We start from the raw sequence: 19,956 nt of genomic DNA, 5'->3' as shown, positions 1-19,956 counted from the left end.
TGGATCTGCAACGGCGATGCCTGCGCTCCCGCCGGACCTCGTCGTCCTTGATGCACGATTGGAGAGAAGATGCCGTAAGAGACGGTTGTAAAATAAGTTAAAAAGAAACTAGCGAGACTATGTAGGTGGCTCATCTGCAGCGCTATATGGCCACCGTCTTCTTCTCCAGGAGGGTCTGCACGAGAGCCTTGGTAGCTGCCAGTTCCGCTTGAAGAGATTGGACAAACGACATGAGTTCACGCAGGGTAGTCTGAACGTCGCCACTTTGGCTTTCGTCCAGAACCAGTGTCACCGATGACGCCGCCGCGACGGCAGCATTGCCTCGCTTGACACGTCGGCGGCGCTTGATCGACTGCAACTGGTCGGACTGGCCACGGACAAAGTCTGGATGGCTGAACTCAAACACGACCTTGTGCTGGAGGTTGTACTTGGATTTGCGAAACCCGTACGAGTTGAGTTGTCGCGCAAAGCTTTCAAACTTGATCGGCTTGAAGAACTGGGGCAGAATGGTCTTTTCCAACGAGTCGCAGTTGAACACGGCAAACGACGTGCCGTTTTTCGTCCACGCGGCAATCGTTTCCGGACATTGCTCCAACATCACGTACAACTTTTCCAGGTACTTGGTCGTGCGCTCGGCAAAGCTGAGGTCATGCAGGGTTGCTGCAGACAGGTGTTGCTCGTCGGCACTGCTGCACGTAGTCGCGATGGGCTCGACATCCACGAACGACGGGTAGTCGTTGTCCATCGAGTCTTCGCTACCGGCGCCGCTCGACGTGTACTCGAAGATGCCTTCGTTGAGGAGCTCCGTAATGTCGGCGTCCGTGGTGTCGAGGGCGGCGTCGTCGAACGGCATCGGGGCGATTGCTGGCAAATGCGAAAGTAAAAACAAGCCGAGAGTGTGGGGGAACTGGCGACGTGGGAAGTTACAAAAAAACAGGTGGCCGGACAGGCAACGGCAACGTTTAATATGGAATTTTATTGTTTGATAGATTTGTCGAGTGTTAAAATACGAAATAAATTAACAAGCACAGCGGAACATCGCACGCCAGGGACGGAACGTAGTTGCAACGGCCGCGCGACGAATCACAACGGCGGAACTAACACCTCGAGGCCGGAATATGTGGTACGATTTGAATTTTGGCCGCTCGTCAGCCACCCGCTATTGACGCGGACATCCCGACACATGCACCACCCTCCAATCGTCCTTTGTACGGCGATGAGGATGCGTCGTTGGATCTGTGCGGCTGGTGGAGTCGCTCGCCGCCTGTCAACCCACACACTGGTCAACGATATACGCCTTCAGCAGAAAGTGGGCGGCCGTCGACATGAACAGATGAATCTTGGGCAGATTTGAACCCAGTTGGAATCCTGTCGACATCTCACCGTGGTCTGCCGAACGTCCGCCCGTCCTCGCAACAAGGTGCAAGTCGGCCAAGATACAACAACAGCAGCGTACATGGTGTTGGACAGTGTCCATGTCGATATAACCCGCCTCCGCTTGACGACCTGGCGACGTAGAGAAACCCGGTTGGCATTTGGCACGAATTCAAAGGGACCGAGATTCGCCCACGAATGTAATCAGAAAAAAACAACGTGGTAAAAGTCATTCTTCAGCATTATTGGGCTCCGTTGGTCGAGTTTGCTTCCAGGGGCGGCGCGGGTTCGCAATTCACGAGGGCTTGCACGAGCGCATTTGTGTCGGCCAGTTCTTTTTGAAGAGTTCGGACAAAGGCCAGAATCGTTTCCAGCGAGATTTGCACACGAGCAGATAGCCCTTCCTCGGACGTTGGGTCGACAGTGAGGGCGTGCGCTGGCAGTGGGGAGGCACGCTTGCTGCGACGACGTCTCTGGATGGTTTGGAGTTTATGTGCCTCTCCTCGGACGAAGTTTGTGTGTCGAAAAGCGAACACAGCCTTGTTCGAGACTTTGTGCTTGGCTTTGCGGAACCCATACGAGTTGAGTTGCCGGACAAAGCTTTCGAATTTGATGGGTTTGAAGAACCGGGGGATAATTGTGCGCTCGAACGCGTCAGCGTTGAGGACGGCAAACGCAGTGCCGTCTTGCGTCCATGTCACAATTGACTCGGGGCATTGCTCCAGCATCTCGTACAGCTTCTCCAAGTATTTGGTCGTGCGCTCTGCAATATTCAAGCAGTGCATTTCGTGAAATCCCTCTTGGACCGTGACGGGGGGAGCGGGAAATGCATACTGATGCAAGTGGGATTCCGTCGATGCGTCATAGCCGATCATGTCGCTCCCAACTTCGCTGAATGATGCGTCAAAGTTGCCCTCCATGAGAAAATCCGAAAGATCCACGTCCACGTTCGCAATGCGAGGCATGTTGATGAAGGCGACGGCAATTGGAAAATGGGGCAAGGGCTCGCCTGGAGATAGCAGTGGACTGACTAGTGGCTGAGCGAGGCTGAATCCATCCATGTTTCCAGTGCCGTGGCTGGTTGTTGGCCGTCTTTTTATTGTGTTTTCAAGTCATTGTAAAGACAGCATTGTCAAACGTATATATTTCAATGCACACAACATGTAGTTTTTATCGAAGATTTAACTCCATGGCCGGAATGTCGACTGTTCAAAACGGAGCTCTCGTCGGAACATCCTTGTACAGGGAATTGGGGGTGAAAGGTATCGATCCATCATGGAATTTTTGACTGCGGCCCCTCCCGCGTACGACGACTGAGAGGTATGGTACTCGTGTCGGGTTTGGAAATTGCCTGCATCACGACAAATTGATGCTGAGGATGGCATCACCAACAACTGGGGCGAGATCACAAGTTCGAAGGTAGCAACGCCAAGTGTCCAAGGCACGTCGTCGAGCGCGTAAACGATTAAGGTGTGCGCAAACGATTTGAGACAAAGAGAATATATGGGAGGGGCCTACAAGTCTGTAAAATAGCTGTAGTTGTATATGTACCGAGAAAATGTAGACCAGGGCTCTCCTTGGGCATATTTTTCAATTGTAGTGTGTTTGTCCATCGCTGCCGCAAGAAGGAGCAATGCTTGAACTCGAAATATTAGTCGTCGGTGTTGCATGTGAATTACAGGTAACTTGCAGGTTGAGGTGTTCCTACAGGAGAGTTATAGCGATTCAAGGACCTCGTGAATTCCATGCACATACCTCGCATTCACAAGGCTTCAAGAGATCCCATGCTTTCTAATAATTTGACGGTTGGCCCTAGGTACCTATTCTAGATCATTCAGTTCGAGGAGAGTCTTCAACATGGACTTTGTAGCGGCCATGTCTGCCCGCAGTTGGTTGACTTGACCAATTACATCTTGCAAGATCTCTTCGTCGGTTTGTGGTGGTGTGGGGTCTGGCCGACGTGGTCGTTGGCGCCGTTGCACGGCACGCGCCTCGTGGATTTGGCCTCGCACCAGGGTGGCATGGCGAAACCCGTACAGCACGGAATTGTCCATAACGCATTTGACTTTGCGAAATCCGTACGAGCCAAGGTGGCGTGCAAACGACGCGAACTTGATAGGTTTGAAGAACTGCGGTAACACGGTCGCCTCGAGCGCTTCGACGTCGTACACGACGAACGCTGTACCGTTCGGTGTCCACGATGCAATTGTTGGCGAACACTGGTCCAACATGGCGTAGAGCCGTTCCAGATACGTTCCTTCTACTTGGGGCGAATCAAAGTCGAGGTGGTCCAAGGGGACGCTGGGGGCGGCAACCGCCATCTCGCAAGGTTTGCTTTCGTCCAATTCATTGTCGTTCATATCGTTGATGGGCGGCAAACCGAAAGAATATTTTCGTGTAATGACCTTGATGGGCCATTCTTGACGTTCCGACGTACGGCGACCTGTGTATCATAAATATTCGAGGATTTTATGGGTTTGGTCAACATGTCGATACAAACATCAAGTCAGTGAATTATTTGGCTCAATCCGCGATTTTGATGAACAAAGATAAACTCCTAATATCCTCCCGATCAAAATGCATCCGAAGAGGAATCGGCAATGACGATAGCGAGGGAAGAACTTTTTTGCTGGTGGGATTTGGACAAAAGCAGAGCCATGTTCTGTCGCTGCCGTGCCTATGTATAGTCGGCCCTTCGACCTTTAAGAGGTGTCGAGTGGTTGGACCCGAGTACAAGGCGAGGCGCTCGTTCCGGAAGCCGAAGGATGTACAAAGGCGACCCCAGCGAACCACCTGGCGTCACTCCTTCCTGCCAGCAACGTCGAAAGACTGCAGCTGCATCCCTGCGGTTTCCTCTGAGCTCCCGACACATCCTTGTCGGAGACCATCTGGAAATTCATAAAGTGACGGACCCTCTTGTGTTAAATAACCTTGAACTTCACATTCGCTCAAATTACTCCACATTTCCCTGATGCATTCGAGCGTATGCCATGACGAGCGCTTTCGTGTCAACGAGCTCAGTCTTGAGATTACGCACCACAGCCATCATATCGATCAATGTAGATTTCAGATGACCGTACATGGGACCGCGACCAGTTCGCGGTGGTGGCTCGGGGGCGCCATCCCGCCGTCGCCGACGACGGCGACGCACGATCGTGTAGAGTTGACGGCCATTGGTAAAGTTGGGATGGCGAAACTCCCACGTGGGCGTTCCGTTGATCGTGTGCTTTGCTTTGCGGAATCCGTGGGCGCTCAAAAGTCGGATAAAGCTCTCAAACGTGCCTGATGAAAAGTACTGGGGCAGGATCGTCGTTTCGAGCTCATCTCTGTTGTACACGGCAAACGCCGAGCCATGCCGAGTCCACGCAACGACAGTCGAAGGGGACGATTCCAACATGCGATGCAGCTTGTCTAGGTACGACGCAGTGTTCTCGGAGGCCAGCTTGGTCGTGCCAACTGACACGTCGCTCTGGCGTTCTCTGTGGCCGTCGTCCGAGTCGTTGCTCCACCAGCCACTGTTTGACGCAAAGCTCCCTTCGGTCAAGTCCTCAGAGTTTGTGGCAGAGGTGATGTCGGTGAGGTTGCCCTGGCCGGTAGATGCCATCGCGACAATTTCAAAAGTGGCCTCGTCTTGGCATGTCGTTACATAATGGGAGGTGAATTGCGGAGGAGGCATCCTCAAGGTCTCCATGAAAATGTTCAAAATATATAGCTATATTTGAATGAAGTTGGTATTTGTATCGAAAAAGTACTAGTATTTCAAGTGCCGAAAGTAAGTTTATTTTGACGCGTTTCACATCAGATCACGGGCGTGTTCCTCGGTGCTTCAGAGCTCCCTCCAACACCAGTCCCTCAATATAGAAAATTTAATCTACTTTCAAAATTTTTTATTCTATCCTTCTTTTGATATGAATTAAACTCCCATTTCGCTTTATGGTGAAATTCCTGAAAATTTTTCGCCCACCGTGGGCTTGACTCGACGATGTCACGAAATATCTGCGGGTGACCTCTCGTCGGGTTTTGCTGCCGAGAGCTCGATCGGATAACGCAGGCGATCCACTGCACCCGTAAGAGTTTGCTTCGTTGATGCGAACTGTGTTTCCAAGTACCGCTTGCCTTCCCGTCGCCCTAGAAGTGCCTGTTTATGCTTTGGCAGCGAACGCAAACCATGAGTCGACCATTCTCGAATCGCCATTGCACTAACACGTGTAAATCCTACACTTCACGGAGCTCCAGATTTGAGTTCCAGTCGCGGAATTCAAGTCGAACTGGGACTGGAGCTGCAGCCGGGGGAACCACACTTTCCCAAACGCTTTGATCTTCCACCACGTCCTGACCACCATGACAAACTGGTTGGTCGTGAGGATCGCTGTCACGACGGACGGCGTCGGGAGGCTGTAGATCGTAAAATTACCGTACAAGGACAGTCGGGTCGTTTTGTGTATCGGGAAGGACACCGAGTCAAACGTGACGTTAGCCAACCCTTTGCCCTTGACGTCGGAGATGGCAAACACAGTTGGGCCGACAACTTCGACAACCCCGGGAAGGATCGTCAGGTTTGCGATCGTCGTGTTGATCCGAAAGTTGGACGGTGTGCCTCTTGAAAAGTATTCAAACGTGGTCGAGGCGGCCATGGCGGCTGGGCTGGCGTTTTGGAGGGTTGTCGCGGGGGATGGTACAGACGTCGCGTTCGAGAACGGATGCTGCACAATCTGGTCAAATTTTTCCTGCAACGTCGTCGAGAGCGGCATGTCGTAGCGCGATCGCAGCGGCAGGTTTCGATACCAATTGAATCCCCAGAACGAAATCGTCCATTGCGTGTGCACCACGAGCGAGATAGTTTTGGTCGGAAAGATCGCATCGATGCACGATTGCGTGGGAGTGTCGAACACTGTGAAATTGCCCAAAATCGACAAATTCGTCGCCAAAGCCACGGGAAACGACACGGACTGCACAATCGTGATGGCTGCCCATTCCTTCTCCTCGGTGTCGGCAATGTAGAACGTAGTTGGCCCCACGAGCTCGACGGTACCTACAAACGAATTCATGGCACTGAAGATGGTGATTGAATTTGACTGGCGTCAACTGTACCTCCGATGCCCATCAGAGGGCCTATTGTTAAGTTGAATCGGAAGTCTGCTACGCTGCCGTCTGGTAACACCTCGAAGCTGGAGGGCATGGACGAAGCAGACGTCGACGGGGTTGGTACTGTTGCACCGTCTGGAGCAACTTTGCCAAACGGATTCAATCGAATGGCTTCGTCGAACTTGGTTTGAATCATTTTGGGCACAATCACGGCAGTGACGATGGGGATCACGATCAACGCAACGAGAAGGACGACACCAAACACATGCAGGCAGATGAATGGGCCTCGGGACAAGCGCGCACCACAATATCGCTTGCCAGAGGTGCCTTTCGTACCCACATACCACTGACCAAATCGTCCCCCGCAGGTCGTGGTGGAATATGTATCCAGCCGCTTGGCTGCTTCCTCGCCCGAGACTGTGCTTTGCTGTACAAATGTCGGAGGGTCCTGAGCATGCCTTAGTGCAGACATCATTTGCCCAGAATACGAGTCTGTCTTGGTGTAAGCGTGCGTGTGGGTTGGCGTTCGCGAGGCCTCCATGCTGTCGCTCCGAATTCGTGTACCACCATGCTGCATGAGAATCAAGGATACAGACACAGCGCAGCGGCGCTGATTGGTCAAATTTGCTGGGTTCAAAGAGGTAATTTAATATAACGTGTCATCATCACGCCGAGAAATATACTAGAATATTGTATTGAGATTTTCATACTGGCCATATTTGCTGGATTGGACAGACGTTATACTGGTTTAACGTTATGCGTCGAAATCACTTATTCGCAAATCTGATTGGCGAAAAGATTTGAGATTTATCCTATCAAAACAAATTGTTCATCAATACCCGCGAAAAGGTCGAGTTGGTTCAAGAAGATGAGTCGGCGCCATTTACTGTCCCTGCGCTTCTGCGGCGACGTTGGGGCTGACGGAGAGAACACACTAGCTACGGCACCAACAGCTCAATGCAGCACCATAAGGCAGGACGCGGCAAATATCTCTCCATCAAGCGGTAACCCCAGCAATCGACATGCACACGACTTATCCCGAGATGTCCTCGGCATACGTTCCATGGCAACAGCAGCTGCTATCACCATGCCTTCATCGCAACGATTGAAAGGGATTGAGACCATTGAAGCACCTGCATCGTACTGTGGTCATCCACCTCCCTCGCTGAAAACCATGAAGAGATCTACTTTTGGTGATCCCGCAAGCACCTCGTTCCATTCACTCGAGACGTTGCAACGCTGTTTCACTCAAGACAACACTTCCACTTGTGCTCAACATCAGACTGCAAGCAGCTGCGACGATGTCATTACATTCACGGATTCAGACGAGGATCTTCCAACGACACAACGCCTTTGCAACCATCCCTCTCCTATTCCAGGCGCTCCCTCCCCGCCTCAACCAACCGAAGTGCGATGTCCTTCCTGTTGTAAATTGCTTACATTTCTCAACGAGCGGGGTCAGCTGCAACACGTGAATGCGTGCTTGGACCAGCTCGAACAATTTTCCCGAAACAAGAAGATGGCTTTGACAACGAAGGCCCCGTCGAGCTCATCGGCGTTGTCTGCCACTACTTTCGACCCTTCGACTTCAACTTCTGCATCTTCACCATCTCCCGTGATGCCGTGCATAGTGTGCGGCGTCGATCTCGTGACCAAGTCGTCGCCGCAGCGCGTGAATCACATCAAGCAATGTGGTCGACGGTTTGGTGTTACAGTGCAGTCCATACGCATCGGTGAAACTTGAATCATCCTGTACAAATATTCGTGTTTATGAATTGATGGCCTGTTTGGCGCATAGATGATGAACCTGCGGCAGCTCCCCCGCTCGCTGAAGTCCCCAAGAATGCCCCCACAAATGCCTTCGACATGCTCATGAAGAACGCCCAATCGTCCGCGATGGTGGTAACGTCGTCGATCGCAAAGATGGCGTCGGCTTGGTCAGCAGCACCTTCGTCGGCCATGGCGGGGAAGAAGCGCAAGGCTGGGTCATCCTCGTCATGGTCCCGCTACAACTCGAAAGGGAATATGCCTTGCCCGCAGTACAAACTCATCCAAGGGTCGACGATTGTCGTGGACGGGTTCCAGTACGCCAACCCGTCGCTGTCGACAGTTTACTTTTTGTCGCATTTCCACTCGGATCATTACACTGGACTGACCAAGGTGGACAGACTCGTCGGACACGACTGACTTGCGCCGTTGTGTAGGCGTTTTCAGCAGGCATGATCTATTGCACCGCCGTGACCGCCAAGCTCGTGCTCCACTGCCTCGGTGTCAACAAGTACGATTTACATGCCTTGTCATGAAAACATTCATGACAAATGCTCTTTCAGAAAATATGTCCACCCATTGCCCCTCAACCAACCGTACGTCCTGCCCGACCAGCAAGGTCAAGTCACGCTCATCGAAGCCAATCATTGCCCGGGCGCCGCTCTCATTTTGTTTCAACTACGAGGCGGCAAGGCATATCTGCATACAGGTACATACCCCTCCCTCGTCGCACGAGCGAGGGGCGTTTGCCCAAATCGTGGACATTCGTGACTGACACGGTGTGTGCTTTGTACTAGGCGACTTTCGATTTGATCCGTCGATGCTGAGCAATCGATTCCTTGTCCGATATGCTCATCAAGAGCCTGCTTTGGATGGTGTCTACCTCGACACCACGTACTGTGAACCACAATACTGCCATCCGACCCAGGTATGTGTGTGTAGCCGTAGTCGATCGTGCATCGTCTTCGCGAGGTACGAAAAACGAACGATTTGCAGGACGTCGCGATCGGCGAAGTGAAGCGGCTGGTGGATTTGCATGATGGGGGCCGAGTGTTGTTTTTGTTTGGGTCGTACTCGATCGGAAAGGAGCGGCTCTTCATGGAAGTAAGACAACGATGCCTACGTGCAGTTTCGTTCATGCTGGGCTCGAATAGATTGCAAGGCACTTGCAGCGCAAAGTGTTCGTCGAAAGGTCCAAGCACTTGCTCTTGTCATGCTTTGACTGGCCTGACTCGGACATGGTACCGTGGATTTCGGAGGACAAGGGGGGGTGGCAACAGTCGATCGTAGGAGATGCTGACATTGGAATCGTCCACCACCAAGTAAGTCAGTGTCGACTAGTCGGATCGTTCGTTCCATCGTCTCATGGCGTTGCGTTGCAGTTTGCATGTGGTGCCCATGGGGAGTTTGACCTTTGACGTGATGGGCGCGCTTCTCAGCAAGCATCGGCTTCGTTTTGAAAAAGTGATTGCGTTCCAGCCGACGGGGTGGACCTTCTCTGGCAAAAAACACAAGCTGTCGTCGATGCGCACGCAGCGAGATGGCAGGTTGATCATTTACGGCATCCCATACAGGTACTGCACAGCCCGTCGTTCTCGTGTACCTTGGAACAATTTAAAGAGAGTGGACGCAGCGAACACTCGAGCTTTGAAGAGCTCTGCGCGTTCGTGACGGCGTTCAAACCAACGAAAATCATCCCAACCGTACGTGTTCAAGATGTCTTCCACCATGAACCCGGTCTGTCGTGTAGGTGAATTGCAGCAAGGCCCAAAAACAAGTCGACTTGCTCCGGCAAACGTGCTTTCACAACCTCACCCATCATTTCAAGGCGCCGAGCAACTCGAGCAACGATCGACAACTGTCCACTGAAGGCGACGCGGCTCGACAATAATCGTATCACATGGTGGCCTCCGATGCCACTGCACTTGGACCGGACCATCGACGCCAGCCTTGAGGTGATTGCACAAAAGGGAAACGATGCTGGCATGGCTTCCAATGATCCATTGGCCTTAGGATGTCAACCCGGATCGACGATTTGACATAAAGATGTCGTTGTATCCTGTGCGAGATATTCTGCGAGCCACTCGCACGTCAGTCGTGTGGAAGCAACCGATAAACGTCGCACACACTTGATCCGCAACTGCTGGTTCTGCAACTACATTAGTATACCATCGTCCGATGCACTCGTGGGCCGCTCTTCTCTTTGAACGACGTGGAATGTACATTCAGTCTCGGCGGGAATGGGCGACGGATTCTCCTGCAAAACGAACGTCTTGTCGGTGGACACTCGGCGGGAAACATGCATGTTCGAGGCATGCTGTATTAAACAAGGTGTGCTAAGGATCGAGAGAACTCTCCCCTACGCAAATGCGAAGATCGACAAGGTCACTGACGACAGAGCTGTGCCATGATCAACTTAGTTCTTGGGGGCGTTCGAGTTGGGGCCCATCTTCTTGGCGCCAGCGACCACGTTGACAAAGCGACGGTTGTACTGGATGCGCTTCTTGGCACGGCCACGCTTTTGCTTCTTCGTGTCTTCCTTCTTGGCCACCTTGGGGGTTTGGTTCTTCACCTTACCGGCACGAGACAGCGAACCGTGCACCTTACCACCCCCACGCAGGCGGAGAACCAAGTGCAACGTCGATTCCTTTTGGATGTTGTAGTCGCTCAACGTGCGGCCATCTTCGAGCTGCTTGCCCGCAAAGATCAAGCGCTGCTGGTCAGGCGGGATGCCTTCCTTGTCTTGGATCTTTTGTTTGACGTTGTCGATCGAGTCCGAAGGCTCCACGTCCAGCGTGATGGTCTTCCCAGTCAAAGTCTTGACGAAAATCTGCATATTTCAACCTGCGCTACCTTGCAAAAATAACCCCAAGATGGGCCACCGACGCCACCCGCGGCCGACCCAGCCACCAACCAACCAGTAAAACCAACGACCAGTCAAAACGCCCGATTTTCCCACTTTACTTTTGTATGGCATACTTCATGCAAGTGAAAACATTCTGTTAAATCCACCAATCGTAAGCCGGATGTGCTGCCTTTATATCCAATCCACTGGCAGCAGGCATGGCAGACGGACCAATCCAAACGCACGGCAAATCCACCAATCCATGACGTGGACGCTCCGCGCCGCCTCGTACGGCATGACCCGCGGCTGCATGCGCACACATCGCACTAGACATCAACGCGCCATTTCACGCGTGTGTATACATGGTGGTCTTGATTGGGGTGCCAATGGAAGCAGTGCCGTAAGAACCAGAACACGACAAGGTCCTGGACGGGTTCAACTTGTCGAATCCAAGGACTGCTCCATGGGTAGGAACGACGGTGCGCACGTGATGACAATTCGCAACTGCATGGAGGGCGCGTCCATGTTTGTGGTTGTCCGCCGCCGGGCAGCCGTTTCAACGAAACGTCGATTGCTGCTGGTTGGGCGCAAGTTTGCTTCGACCCTATGGATAGCGACGCCGAAGCAGAAGAAATCGCATCCGACGAAGATGTCGCCGGTGTGGAAGACGACCAAGCGTACAGCGTGGACTTTGAAGAGGACTTGGTGCCGTCTCCCGTCAAACCCGCCAAGAAGCCAGCACCAACTCCGACCAACACTATAGTTGCACCGATTCCGTCGGCGAAGATCTCACCTCCACCGCCGCCACCAGCCGTTGACGATGATGAAGAACCCGACTACGGTGACGACGAGTTTGAAAACGACGACGACAACGGGGGATACGGCGACGCATCATTTGAGAACGAGAGCGGTCGCACCAGTAGCCCCCGACACCATGTGAACCTCTCGGTCCCAACGAGACCCCCGTCTCCCCCTCGAACGATCGAGAAATCCCCGCCCAAGCCCGCGAAGCCAGCTCAGCTCCCTCCGTCACCACGCCTCGCGAGAATTGAGGAAGAGACGGGGCCTCCCACGAGGGAAGCTAGTCGATCCCTGCGCCATCGGGAGACTCAGCTCTTGGACGAAAACGACGAGCTAAAGTACCAGCACGGCCAGCTCCTGCGAGCCAACAACGATCTCAAGAACGAACTCAAGTTCCTTCAACAGCGCCACGTCGATGAAAAGCGGCTGCGCTCCGAAAAGTTCCAGCAAAAGAAACGACGCGCGGACGAGCGACGGCTCCAGCATGAACTCGTGCTCGCCACGACCAAACAGACACTCCAGGACGTGGAAGCCAAGTACGTAGCCCTTGAGGGAGCCATGGCGACCCAGGTGAGCCCCGTATTTCCCCGAGATCATGCTCACTCCTGCAATCGTGTTTCAAGTCGCTAGCATTAGCAACTTTGCAGGACACGTACGATACGTGCGTGGCCGAAAAACGTGAGGTCGACGGCCGACACCGTGTGCTGTCGGACAAGTATCAAGAGGCGCTTCAGGATATCCATTCGTTGACCGGCAAACTCGAAGCGGCGGTCGACGCGCGGCAACAAATCCAACTGAAGTTCGAACAGGCGCTCGTAGACAACAAGGTCGCGATTGCTGTCGTGGAGCAGCGGTGTTTGGTCAAACTCCAGTGCATGCAAGTAGGTACATCGCGTTGAGAAGTTTGTCAATCGATGGTGCGGTTTGCAGGAGGCGATGGACAAGGCCAGGGCCGAGCGGGACCAGGAGCGCCTCGAATTGCCCGAAAACTACCGGCTCATCGTCGACGCCCACCGTGAACGCTACGAGAAGCTCGAGGAAAAGTTACTCCAAGACAAACGCGAATTGGACGACAGAATGACACGAGAACGCGAGCGCTTTGACAAGGTCAGTGATGGAAAGAAGCGGTGTCCCCTCTTGACGTGACGTGGGGTGTCAAGGCATTGGCATTGGCGCAGAGCCTGCGAATACAAGCCGAAGAGCGCGCGGACGTGCGAATTCGAGACGAAGCCATCAAAGTACCTGCTGTGCCACAGCGCATGTCTGATCAGTATCGTTCGATGCAGGTCATGCGCGAACGCGATGTTATCGACGAGCAACGACGGCAACTGCTCACGAGTTTGGCGGCGCAGAACGCCAGGATGGACGAAGAACGGGGCAAGTTGGACGCGCTGCGTACGCAACTTGAGGAAAGACGTTTGAAATTGGTGCGTGTGTTGGCAGACAGTGTGCTGCAATGCCAACGCTGCTTTGGACGACATAGGTGCAGGACGAGGTCAATGTGGAAGCTCAAGCCAAGCAATGCCACGACAGGCTCTTGCAACTTGGACGGGACGAAGATATTATCAACTCGCGGAAGCGGGAAGTGATGGCGCTAAGTGCGTCGACCCTGGAAAAGTCTCGAGCCCAATCGGTGCGACAGATCTCTCGTGCTTGGGTCTTGGTTTCCACGAGTGTGCGACTAGGAGATGGCGCAAGCGCTGGAGACGCTGCAGGTCGCCCATGCGGAGCTTCAGGACAAGTTTAACGCGTTGTCCAAGCAAGCTACACAGCAAACTGCCGACAATGACCACAAGTTCCAGCTCGTTGAACGTGAAAAGTCGGCTCTCGAGCGTGCGAACGCTGCCTTGAACCATGAAAAACTCCAGCTGGCCAAGGCTCGCATGGAATGCCGACAAATGATGGAAGGCACACGGAAGTTGGACTATTTATTGAGGCAGCAGGCTGCGCTGGGCAACATTTACGTGCACCCGCCGTCGAATTACGTCAAGCCGCCCGCGTCCTGGAGCGTCGCCTTCGACGCCGACAAGGAAGCCAGCATGTATTGATGACGCTTCTGTTCGAACGTGGAATGGTGCAATTTTCCAGCACATAATAGTACTGCAAATAATCAATTTAAAAGGGCCTGTATCAATCGGTCGAGTATAAATTAAAACAGGTTGACATTTCAACCAATGGCGGCGACAGTCCAGAAATCAGCATGCTGTTTCTTCGACGGGGTTCGTTGCTGCGCGCGGCGGCGGCTGTCTATGGACCTCGGCGATGGTGTCACGCCAACTCGAGCAAACTCCCCGAGCACATCAAGATCCGCATGCTGGACATGGACATCACTCAAACGATTGAGGGTTCCAAGTTGCTCCGATGGTTTGCCAAAGAAGGCGACAAGATCGGCCCTGGAAAACCAATCTGCGAAGTCGACACACCTGAACTTCTCTTCAGTATCGAGAGCGAAGATGAGGGGTATATCGCAAAAATATGTACGCTCTAGAGAGTTTCCATGCATGTGGCTGCCTGTATGAGTCTCATGCTTGGTGGTGTAGTTGTCCCTGCCCAGTCGGAACGTGTACGACCGAATGAAGTGTTGGCCGTGATCGTGCCCACCGAAAGCGATATTCCTCCATTTCTCGAGGCCCTTGCTGAACACCCCGACGAAATCGAAGGTTCGTATTGCTGCCGTCACTTTCCATCTAATATCGTCGTTGTTGACTGCTCAGTTCACAAGCCCTCTACTCCTTCGATCGCTACGTCCGAGTCGACCCCCACGGACGGCGCGGACCTTCTTCGCGTGCTCAGTCACTTGAACAAGGAAGGTGCGTTCCCGTCGGAGGACGTGTACAAGACGCTCAAATCCCTCGCGCGGAAGAACGACGACCAGTTGCTCCTCGTGTACAAGGGCAGCTTTGACGAAGACAACACGACGTCAGGGTTTGACAAGGACTTTTTCATTGAAAACTGCATTGACCTGGTCGACGAAAAGAAGAGCGGGGAAACCACCACCTAGGCAGGCCATGTGTGCATGACGAATGCAGACCATGGGCTTGCAACGTAGATTGGGTCCCGTTCACTCCAACATCCTCCCCGCAATCAAACACCGTTGTCTCTTCAACACCGTAGCTACAACGCTGTATTGCTGACCGTAATACGTGCAGCGCAATAAGGTCGCCTATTCGTCGCTATCTCCAAGGTTAAGGGCGTGCTTTACACATACGACGACTCTGAAGCAACAAGCAACGTGCTATTCCATAAACTTGAGCGACCCGACAATCAAGTTCTTGGACGGTAGCGGACCAGGACACGGCACGAGGAGCGTTACCTTGCCTTGCGCGACATTGACGGCTTTTCTACAAGAGGCGGGCCTCGCCGAATGAGAACCCTTTCGATGGAGCGGAAGATGTGACGTACATGAGGACGAACCCAGCGGCACTGGAGTTGAGGAGGAGCTGCTCATCCTCTTCATCCCTGTCGCCTTTGACGCTGGGCGGGTGGCTCACTGCCGCCATACAGTAGTTCAGGTCCGCTGTCACATCGGCAGGCATGACGCGCAGTCGGACCATGGCGTGTGTTTGGCCCACGGGCAGCATCACTTGCGATACACTGAGGTCTAGACATGGCGAAGTTTGAGCTCGAGTCGATGGAGGGCTGGAAGCCAAGACCTTGGATGCGGTAGAAGTGGAGGTCTTCCAGGTCATAGTCGACTGAATGCGGTGCGAACTCGTACGGCGACTGCATCGGGAGAGTTGTGTGGAGATGTTTACCATAAAAGTACTCGTGGAACCGATCCATGCGCAGTTGGTGTCGCTGTTGGCTCGACCTGCCAAGATACATGAGCGCCGGCTCGATTCGGACAAATGCTGGGGAAATATCGACAACACAACTGGAAGAGGCAAGTGGGCAGGATGCACTTACCGCTGCACGACGCCGTCCGAACGGGGTAGTTTGATGACTGATGTCGATGGAGTGGACGCGAGGTCGCGTTGGAGTTCGCTGTGGAGCTTGTCTTGGCCGAGCACGATGACCAAGTCGACACGGAATGCTTGGATGCAATGCAAAAGAATTTGGTATCCCGATCCATCGATCCACGATGACGTGTTGATGATCACACCAGAAGCATTTACTACAAGTGATGGGGATGAATCATCGTCCTTCGAGAGAAAGCTACCATCAGCGTCGTTGGCGAGACGTTGGTCGACACGGTTCGCGAGCTCGAGCACTTGGTGCTTGTACAACTCAGGGTTTTCCTTCACTTCAGCATGACCGTAGTAGTACGCCAAGGGAGCAGTCAGAATGAACTCGTCTTCGACACTGAGGCAGTTCATTTCAAGTGGCGTTGCAGCGATGGTTCCTGGAACGCTTAGCGATCCGTGGGCAACATCCAGGTCGACGAACGTTGGCTTCATGGACATTCGTAGGGCATAATTGAGCAAAATTCGTGACACTGTCGACTTGCCCGTGTCAGAAGGACCAGTCACGAGAACACGAGGACCCGCGCCACGGGTTTCCAACGCATGACGACGAATTTGATCCAACTGCGTGTGGATGTTGATGATGGGAGGCATCGGCGTTTCGTCGGACGACGTGTATGCACACGCGCGCTCCCCTTGCAGGCTCAGTTCGCACCCGTGATATGTGAAGATTGCAAGTTGGCACTTGCGAAAGTGGTACTCCTTGTCCTTTGCCAGCTCGACCCCGAAGAGCTCGGCCGTTCCCGAGCGCAAACGAATCGTCACGTCCTCGTCTCCGTGGACCTCGAAGCGATACTCGGTGTACTCTCGCAGCACGACCTTCTCTGCTGGGCGGGCGTCGGTGCTCATGTTGCGATGGAATGTCGGTGCTATGGCTGTGATTGGTGGTGGGGTTCGTATCCGGGGCATTCGGATAACGATGATGCATCACTTTTGAAAGCAGGGCGACGAATCCAACCACCGACGGTAAGGCTAGCGAGGGCAGCCAGCTCAGGTCCAGCTTGGAACCTATTCGTAGCATGCTATACTTGCCTCATCAAGCACAGAATCGCGGACGACGGCGAGCACGAACATCGAGGAGCGATGGAACGACAGAATGACCTTGTATTGCTTTCAACCATTGATCACAGACACTTTTGCCTAGTCCAGTGCGTAGCGCTATCTAGCGTCGTATGTGTCTTCGCGTTTAGGCTTTTACATTATGCTGCTTCACCTGCGATGACGTGACTGTAGCGTTGGTGTGACTTTTCCGCCTGCGAGCTCTTGTGCTACGTTCTAATTACTGGACGCCAGCTCCCTCTGTGCTACTGGATATGCCGTACTTTCAACGTAGCAAGAAGCAAGCGTATAACAGTCAAACGAGGGTGGCTCATGTGTGTGGGTAGCAAGAAAGTTCGACGGCTTAGGTACCTCTTGGCGCCCGGTCTGGCCAAGTTGAAGCTGCTTTTGATTCAGTGGGTTTTGGTTGGATGCGTCGAGAAAAGAGGGGAAATTTTTATTGGCTGAAAACTTTCACTTTACGCAATATTATTGGCTAATTTCTCCCCGTAGACTTGCATGAAGACAAAATCCACAAGCAAATCGTCGTGAGATGGCCATGTCGCAGCGGATCCTGAAGCATGTGCTCGTTCTGTCGACGGGCCAACACGTTGGGAAGACTACAACGTCTCTAGGGCTCGTGGCGCACCTCCAAGAACGCTTCGGTGCGGAGAGCAACGGAACCTCGAAGAAGCAAGTGGCGTATTGCAAGCCCGTGGGGCAACAGCACGTACCTGTCGGCGGTGGCCTTCGCGTGGACAAGGATTCGTTTTTGTTCAAAGAGCACTTTGGACTCATCCACGACTACAAGGACATGTCGCCTGTCATCTTCCCCGATGGGTTCACGCGCGACTTTATCGATGGAAAGGTCACGGCAGCAGAACTTAAAGAATCTGTCCGCGTTGCACACCGCCGCCTCTTGGACTCAAGCGAGTTTGTGGTCGTCGAAGGGACCGGACACACTGGAGTTGGTTCCATTTGCGATATCAACAACGCTCAAGTTGCAGGTAGCAGTTCCCACATCCCTGTCCGTTCCTCAACCCGCCTTGGCGTCCACGCTAGCCGAGTTGGGCATGGACGCCATTTGCATTGCACTCGGCGGTCTTGGCTCGTCCTTTGATCAATTGGCTCTCAACCGTGAAATGTTGCTCAAGCATGGTGTTAAGCTGAAGGTACCTCTGCCGAGAGCCGTCCTGTCGTCAAGGTGTCATGGCTAGGGGGTCATCCTGAACAAGGTAGACCCAACTAAGCACGACATGGTTCAAGTACGTCTTCTTGCTCTTTTTCTGCCCCGTTGCATGCCAGCCTCTCATTTATCCGCTGACTTTCGCAAGGACTACTTTTCCCGGGCACTAAAGAGATGGGACGTTCCATTGCTCGGATGCATCCCGCAGCTCGACGATTTATCCCATCCCTCCATGTCTGACTACAGCAAACTCTTCCGCAGCGACCTCATTTCTGGTGCCTCTCCTTCGATGATGCGCATTGTGAACTGAGTCCGCCGCTACCAGGTCATGACGCCAAGTTGCGGTATTTTGCCAACGTCCGCCTGGCGCTGGCCCCCGTCGACGCGCGAAACGTGTTCAAACCAGTCCCAAGCCAACTTGTCATCACAGTTCGTTGACGGGTTGCGATTTTCGAATTCCATTCACGTTGTGGTTGTAGCACAGCGGACGTGGAGATGTCATTGATGCCATTCTGGCCAACCAAGCCGAGTACCGCCAACGCGGTGACAACCTCCATCCAGGATTGATCATGACTGGTTGGGACCACCCTTCTCCTAGCGTACGTCCATTCTGTGTTGCAGCGGTGGGAGCACGACCATGTTCTCGTGCATAGCTCATTGCGAGGCTTAACGAAGGCAACATCCCGTGCATTTACGTACCACCCACCACATGCGACAGCTTTCAATTGACTGCCCGGATTGCCGGCTTCACGGCCAAGCTCAACCGGTACGACACGAAGCGCCTCAACCAAGCGACCAAGCACGTCCGCGACCATGTCAACTTTGACATTTTGGACGTGTAAATGCGATGCAAAGAGGTGTGGTATCCCCAAACGAGATGACAAGATGAAGGTAGTGCCGAACGAACAACGTATTGAGATCGATGTAATAGCAGCACGATGGTGGTCTGGACTCGTGTTTAGCTGGGCAGTGTCATCTTCTTGCCCGAGTATTTGCTGGACAAAAAGGTAGATGAGGTCAAGGAGATGGGGGGAAAGTATGCGATGGCGACGAACCTGACGGCGTAGTAGTAAAAGAAGTCGACGTACAATCCGGTTTGGACGAGGCCGGCAATGAACATGGGCCAGATCGTGTGGTAATGCGTTTCCGTGGCGGCGCGGTAGATCCAGTTGATCAGGTAGAATGCGCGGTAGATCCCAAGCAACACGACGTAGTTCGACGTCAAGTTTTCGACCTCGCCGTGACGCTGGAGCAAAATGAGCTGGGGAATGATGGCCACGGCTTCCAAGTACAGCGAGAATGTCCAGAGGATTTCCATGACTTCAAGGCGCTCGTGGAAGATCAGCGCGAGGATCGCGCACGGCAGAACGGCGAACTTCCAGTGCAGGAACGAGTCGATCGATTTGTCGTACGATGACTTGAACGGTTCCTTGAACCGAATGTAGTACACAATCGCCCCCGAGAGACCGAGGTAGAGCAGCTTCATCGTGGTGTTGTACAACGACACGTAGTGCGTGAACAGATCCAAGTATCGCGTGGCAAAGACCAAGAAGAAGAGCTCTTGACTTTTGAGCGAGATCCCCGTCGCCGATCGGCTGGCTTGCAGGCGCAGGATCATGACGAGGAAGCTGAGCAAGTGCGTCATGTCACCGATCAATCGAAAGATGTTCATGGTGCTTCGGGATGCTCAAGTAGCGGCGGCGATGGCAGGGCGACGCGGTGAAGTCAGGTGGTGGCGACGGCAGCAAACGACTTCAGGTGACGTGTCACCGAGTTTCTGGACAAGTTTATTCCACACCTTGCAATTGCTCCAGATACTTTCCGGATATTTATCCGAACAAAAACGAAGGATTTTGTACTGCCCCACGTTTTTCAATCTACCAATCAAAAAAACACTA

General features: G+C 53.3%; 12 protein-coding genes across 19 annotated transcripts; 4 read left to right on the top strand and 8 right to left on the bottom strand.

Annotated features, from left to right (window-relative positions):
• Nucleotides 1-59: 59 nt before the first annotated feature.
• H310_06436 (hypothetical protein) lies at nucleotides 60-867 on the bottom strand. The gene has a single exon (XM_008871500.1). The coding sequence runs from the start codon at nucleotides 851-853 to the stop codon at nucleotides 143-145; it is 711 nt and encodes a 236-aa protein (XP_008869722.1). The 5' UTR covers nucleotides 854-867; the 3' UTR covers nucleotides 60-142.
• Nucleotides 868-1,616: 749 nt separating this feature from the next.
• H310_06435 (hypothetical protein) lies at nucleotides 1,617-2,339 on the bottom strand (the record flags this gene model as incomplete). Its single annotated transcript, XM_008871499.1, has 1 exon — nucleotides 1,617-2,339. The coding sequence occupies one exon, from the start codon at nucleotides 2,337-2,339 to the stop codon at nucleotides 1,617-1,619; it is 723 nt and encodes a 240-aa protein (XP_008869721.1).
• An 855-nt stretch (nucleotides 2,340-3,194) lies between these two features.
• Nucleotides 3,195-3,695, bottom strand: H310_06434 (hypothetical protein; the record flags this gene model as incomplete). Its single annotated transcript, XM_008871498.1, has 1 exon — nucleotides 3,195-3,695. One exon carries the CDS (start codon nucleotides 3,693-3,695, stop codon nucleotides 3,195-3,197), a length of 501 nt encoding a protein of 166 aa, XP_008869720.1.
• A 583-nt stretch (nucleotides 3,696-4,278) lies between these two features.
• H310_06433 (hypothetical protein) lies at nucleotides 4,279-5,008 on the bottom strand. The gene has a single exon (XM_008871497.1). The coding sequence runs from the start codon at nucleotides 4,976-4,978 to the stop codon at nucleotides 4,328-4,330; it is 651 nt and encodes a 216-aa protein (XP_008869719.1). The 5' UTR covers nucleotides 4,979-5,008; the 3' UTR covers nucleotides 4,279-4,327.
• A 491-nt stretch (nucleotides 5,009-5,499) lies between these two features.
• Nucleotides 5,500-7,052, bottom strand: H310_06432 (hypothetical protein). The gene is made up of 2 exons (XM_008871496.1): nucleotides 6,466-7,052; nucleotides 5,500-6,406 (listed from the first exon to the last, which is right to left on the bottom strand). Exons 1-2 carry the CDS (start codon nucleotides 7,034-7,036, stop codon nucleotides 5,574-5,576), a joined length of 1,404 nt encoding a protein of 467 aa, XP_008869718.1. The 5' UTR covers nucleotides 7,037-7,052; the 3' UTR covers nucleotides 5,500-5,573.
• Nucleotides 7,053-7,299: 247 nt separating this feature from the next.
• On the top strand, nucleotides 7,300-10,294 carry H310_06431 (hypothetical protein). 5 transcript variants are annotated; one of them, XM_008871492.1, is made up of 12 exons: nucleotides 7,300-8,192; nucleotides 8,258-8,619; nucleotides 8,664-8,737; nucleotides 8,790-8,935; nucleotides 9,024-9,154; nucleotides 9,223-9,330; nucleotides 9,381-9,467; nucleotides 9,517-9,548; nucleotides 9,609-9,800; nucleotides 9,860-9,929; nucleotides 9,977-10,181; nucleotides 10,240-10,294. In XM_008871492.1, the coding sequence occupies exons 1-11, from the start codon at nucleotides 7,328-7,330 to the stop codon at nucleotides 10,115-10,117; spliced, it is 2,208 nt and encodes a 735-aa protein (XP_008869714.1). In that variant the 5' UTR covers nucleotides 7,300-7,327; the 3' UTR covers nucleotides 10,118-10,181; nucleotides 10,240-10,294. The 5 variants fall into 5 exon arrangements, with proteins under 5 accessions (XP_008869714.1, XP_008869713.1, XP_008869716.1 ...); XM_008871491.1 differs by having other exon boundaries at nucleotides 9,977-10,294; XM_008871494.1 differs by having other exon boundaries at nucleotides 7,300-8,619.
• A 212-nt stretch (nucleotides 10,295-10,506) lies between these two features.
• On the bottom strand, nucleotides 10,507-11,062 carry H310_06430 (polyubiquitin; the record flags this gene model as incomplete). The annotated part of the gene is made up of 1 exon (XM_008871490.1): nucleotides 10,507-11,062. One exon carries the CDS (start codon nucleotides 11,060-11,062, stop codon nucleotides 10,643-10,645), a length of 420 nt encoding a protein of 139 aa, XP_008869712.1. The 3' UTR covers nucleotides 10,507-10,642.
• Nucleotides 11,063-11,535: 473 nt separating this feature from the next.
• H310_06429 (hypothetical protein) lies at nucleotides 11,536-13,998 on the top strand. Of its 4 annotated transcripts, XM_008871486.1 has the most exons (7): nucleotides 11,536-12,442; nucleotides 12,496-12,753; nucleotides 12,803-12,979; nucleotides 13,033-13,110; nucleotides 13,159-13,299; nucleotides 13,356-13,505; nucleotides 13,558-13,998. In XM_008871486.1, exons 1-7 carry the CDS (start codon nucleotides 11,678-11,680, stop codon nucleotides 13,918-13,920), a joined length of 1,932 nt encoding a protein of 643 aa, XP_008869708.1. In that variant the 5' UTR covers nucleotides 11,536-11,677; the 3' UTR covers nucleotides 13,921-13,998. The 4 variants fall into 4 exon arrangements, with proteins under 4 accessions (XP_008869708.1, XP_008869709.1, XP_008869711.1 ...); XM_008871487.1 differs by having other exon boundaries at nucleotides 13,356-13,998; XM_008871489.1 differs by having other exon boundaries at nucleotides 13,159-13,505.
• A 68-nt stretch (nucleotides 13,999-14,066) lies between these two features.
• Nucleotides 14,067-15,129, top strand: H310_06428 (hypothetical protein). The gene is made up of 3 exons (XM_008871485.1): nucleotides 14,067-14,349; nucleotides 14,413-14,532; nucleotides 14,587-15,129. The coding sequence occupies exons 1-3, from the start codon at nucleotides 14,073-14,075 to the stop codon at nucleotides 14,871-14,873; spliced, it is 684 nt and encodes a 227-aa protein (XP_008869707.1). The 5' UTR covers nucleotides 14,067-14,072; the 3' UTR covers nucleotides 14,874-15,129.
• H310_06427 (hypothetical protein) lies at nucleotides 14,956-16,701 on the bottom strand. The gene is made up of 5 exons (XM_008871484.1): nucleotides 16,032-16,701; nucleotides 15,779-15,986; nucleotides 15,526-15,683; nucleotides 15,275-15,473; nucleotides 14,956-15,213 (listed from the first exon to the last, which is right to left on the bottom strand). Exons 1-5 carry the CDS (start codon nucleotides 16,681-16,683, stop codon nucleotides 15,108-15,110), a joined length of 1,323 nt encoding a protein of 440 aa, XP_008869706.1. The 5' UTR covers nucleotides 16,684-16,701; the 3' UTR covers nucleotides 14,956-15,107.
• Nucleotides 16,702-17,409: 708 nt separating this feature from the next.
• H310_06426 (hypothetical protein) lies at nucleotides 17,410-19,009 on the top strand. The gene is made up of 7 exons (XM_008871483.1): nucleotides 17,410-17,879; nucleotides 17,935-18,044; nucleotides 18,090-18,137; nucleotides 18,207-18,333; nucleotides 18,384-18,487; nucleotides 18,538-18,657; nucleotides 18,712-19,009. The coding sequence occupies exons 1-7, from the start codon at nucleotides 17,426-17,428 to the stop codon at nucleotides 18,898-18,900; spliced, it is 1,152 nt and encodes a 383-aa protein (XP_008869705.1). The 5' UTR covers nucleotides 17,410-17,425; the 3' UTR covers nucleotides 18,901-19,009.
• Nucleotides 18,908-19,838, bottom strand: H310_06425 (hypothetical protein). The gene is made up of 2 exons (XM_008871482.1): nucleotides 19,114-19,838; nucleotides 18,908-19,053 (listed from the first exon to the last, which is right to left on the bottom strand). Exons 1-2 carry the CDS (start codon nucleotides 19,728-19,730, stop codon nucleotides 19,017-19,019), a joined length of 654 nt encoding a protein of 217 aa, XP_008869704.1. The 5' UTR covers nucleotides 19,731-19,838; the 3' UTR covers nucleotides 18,908-19,016.
• Nucleotides 19,839-19,956: the final 118 nt, after the last annotated feature.

This window comes from Aphanomyces invadans (genome assembly GCF_000520115.1).
Source record: "Aphanomyces invadans strain NJM9701 unplaced genomic scaffold supercont1.11, whole genome shotgun sequence".
Taxonomy (NCBI): Eukaryota; Oomycota; class Saprolegniomycetes; order Saprolegniales; family Verrucalvaceae; genus Aphanomyces; species Aphanomyces invadans.
Note: the sequence above shows the minus strand (reverse complement) of the source record. Positions and strands in the feature narration are given on the sequence as shown.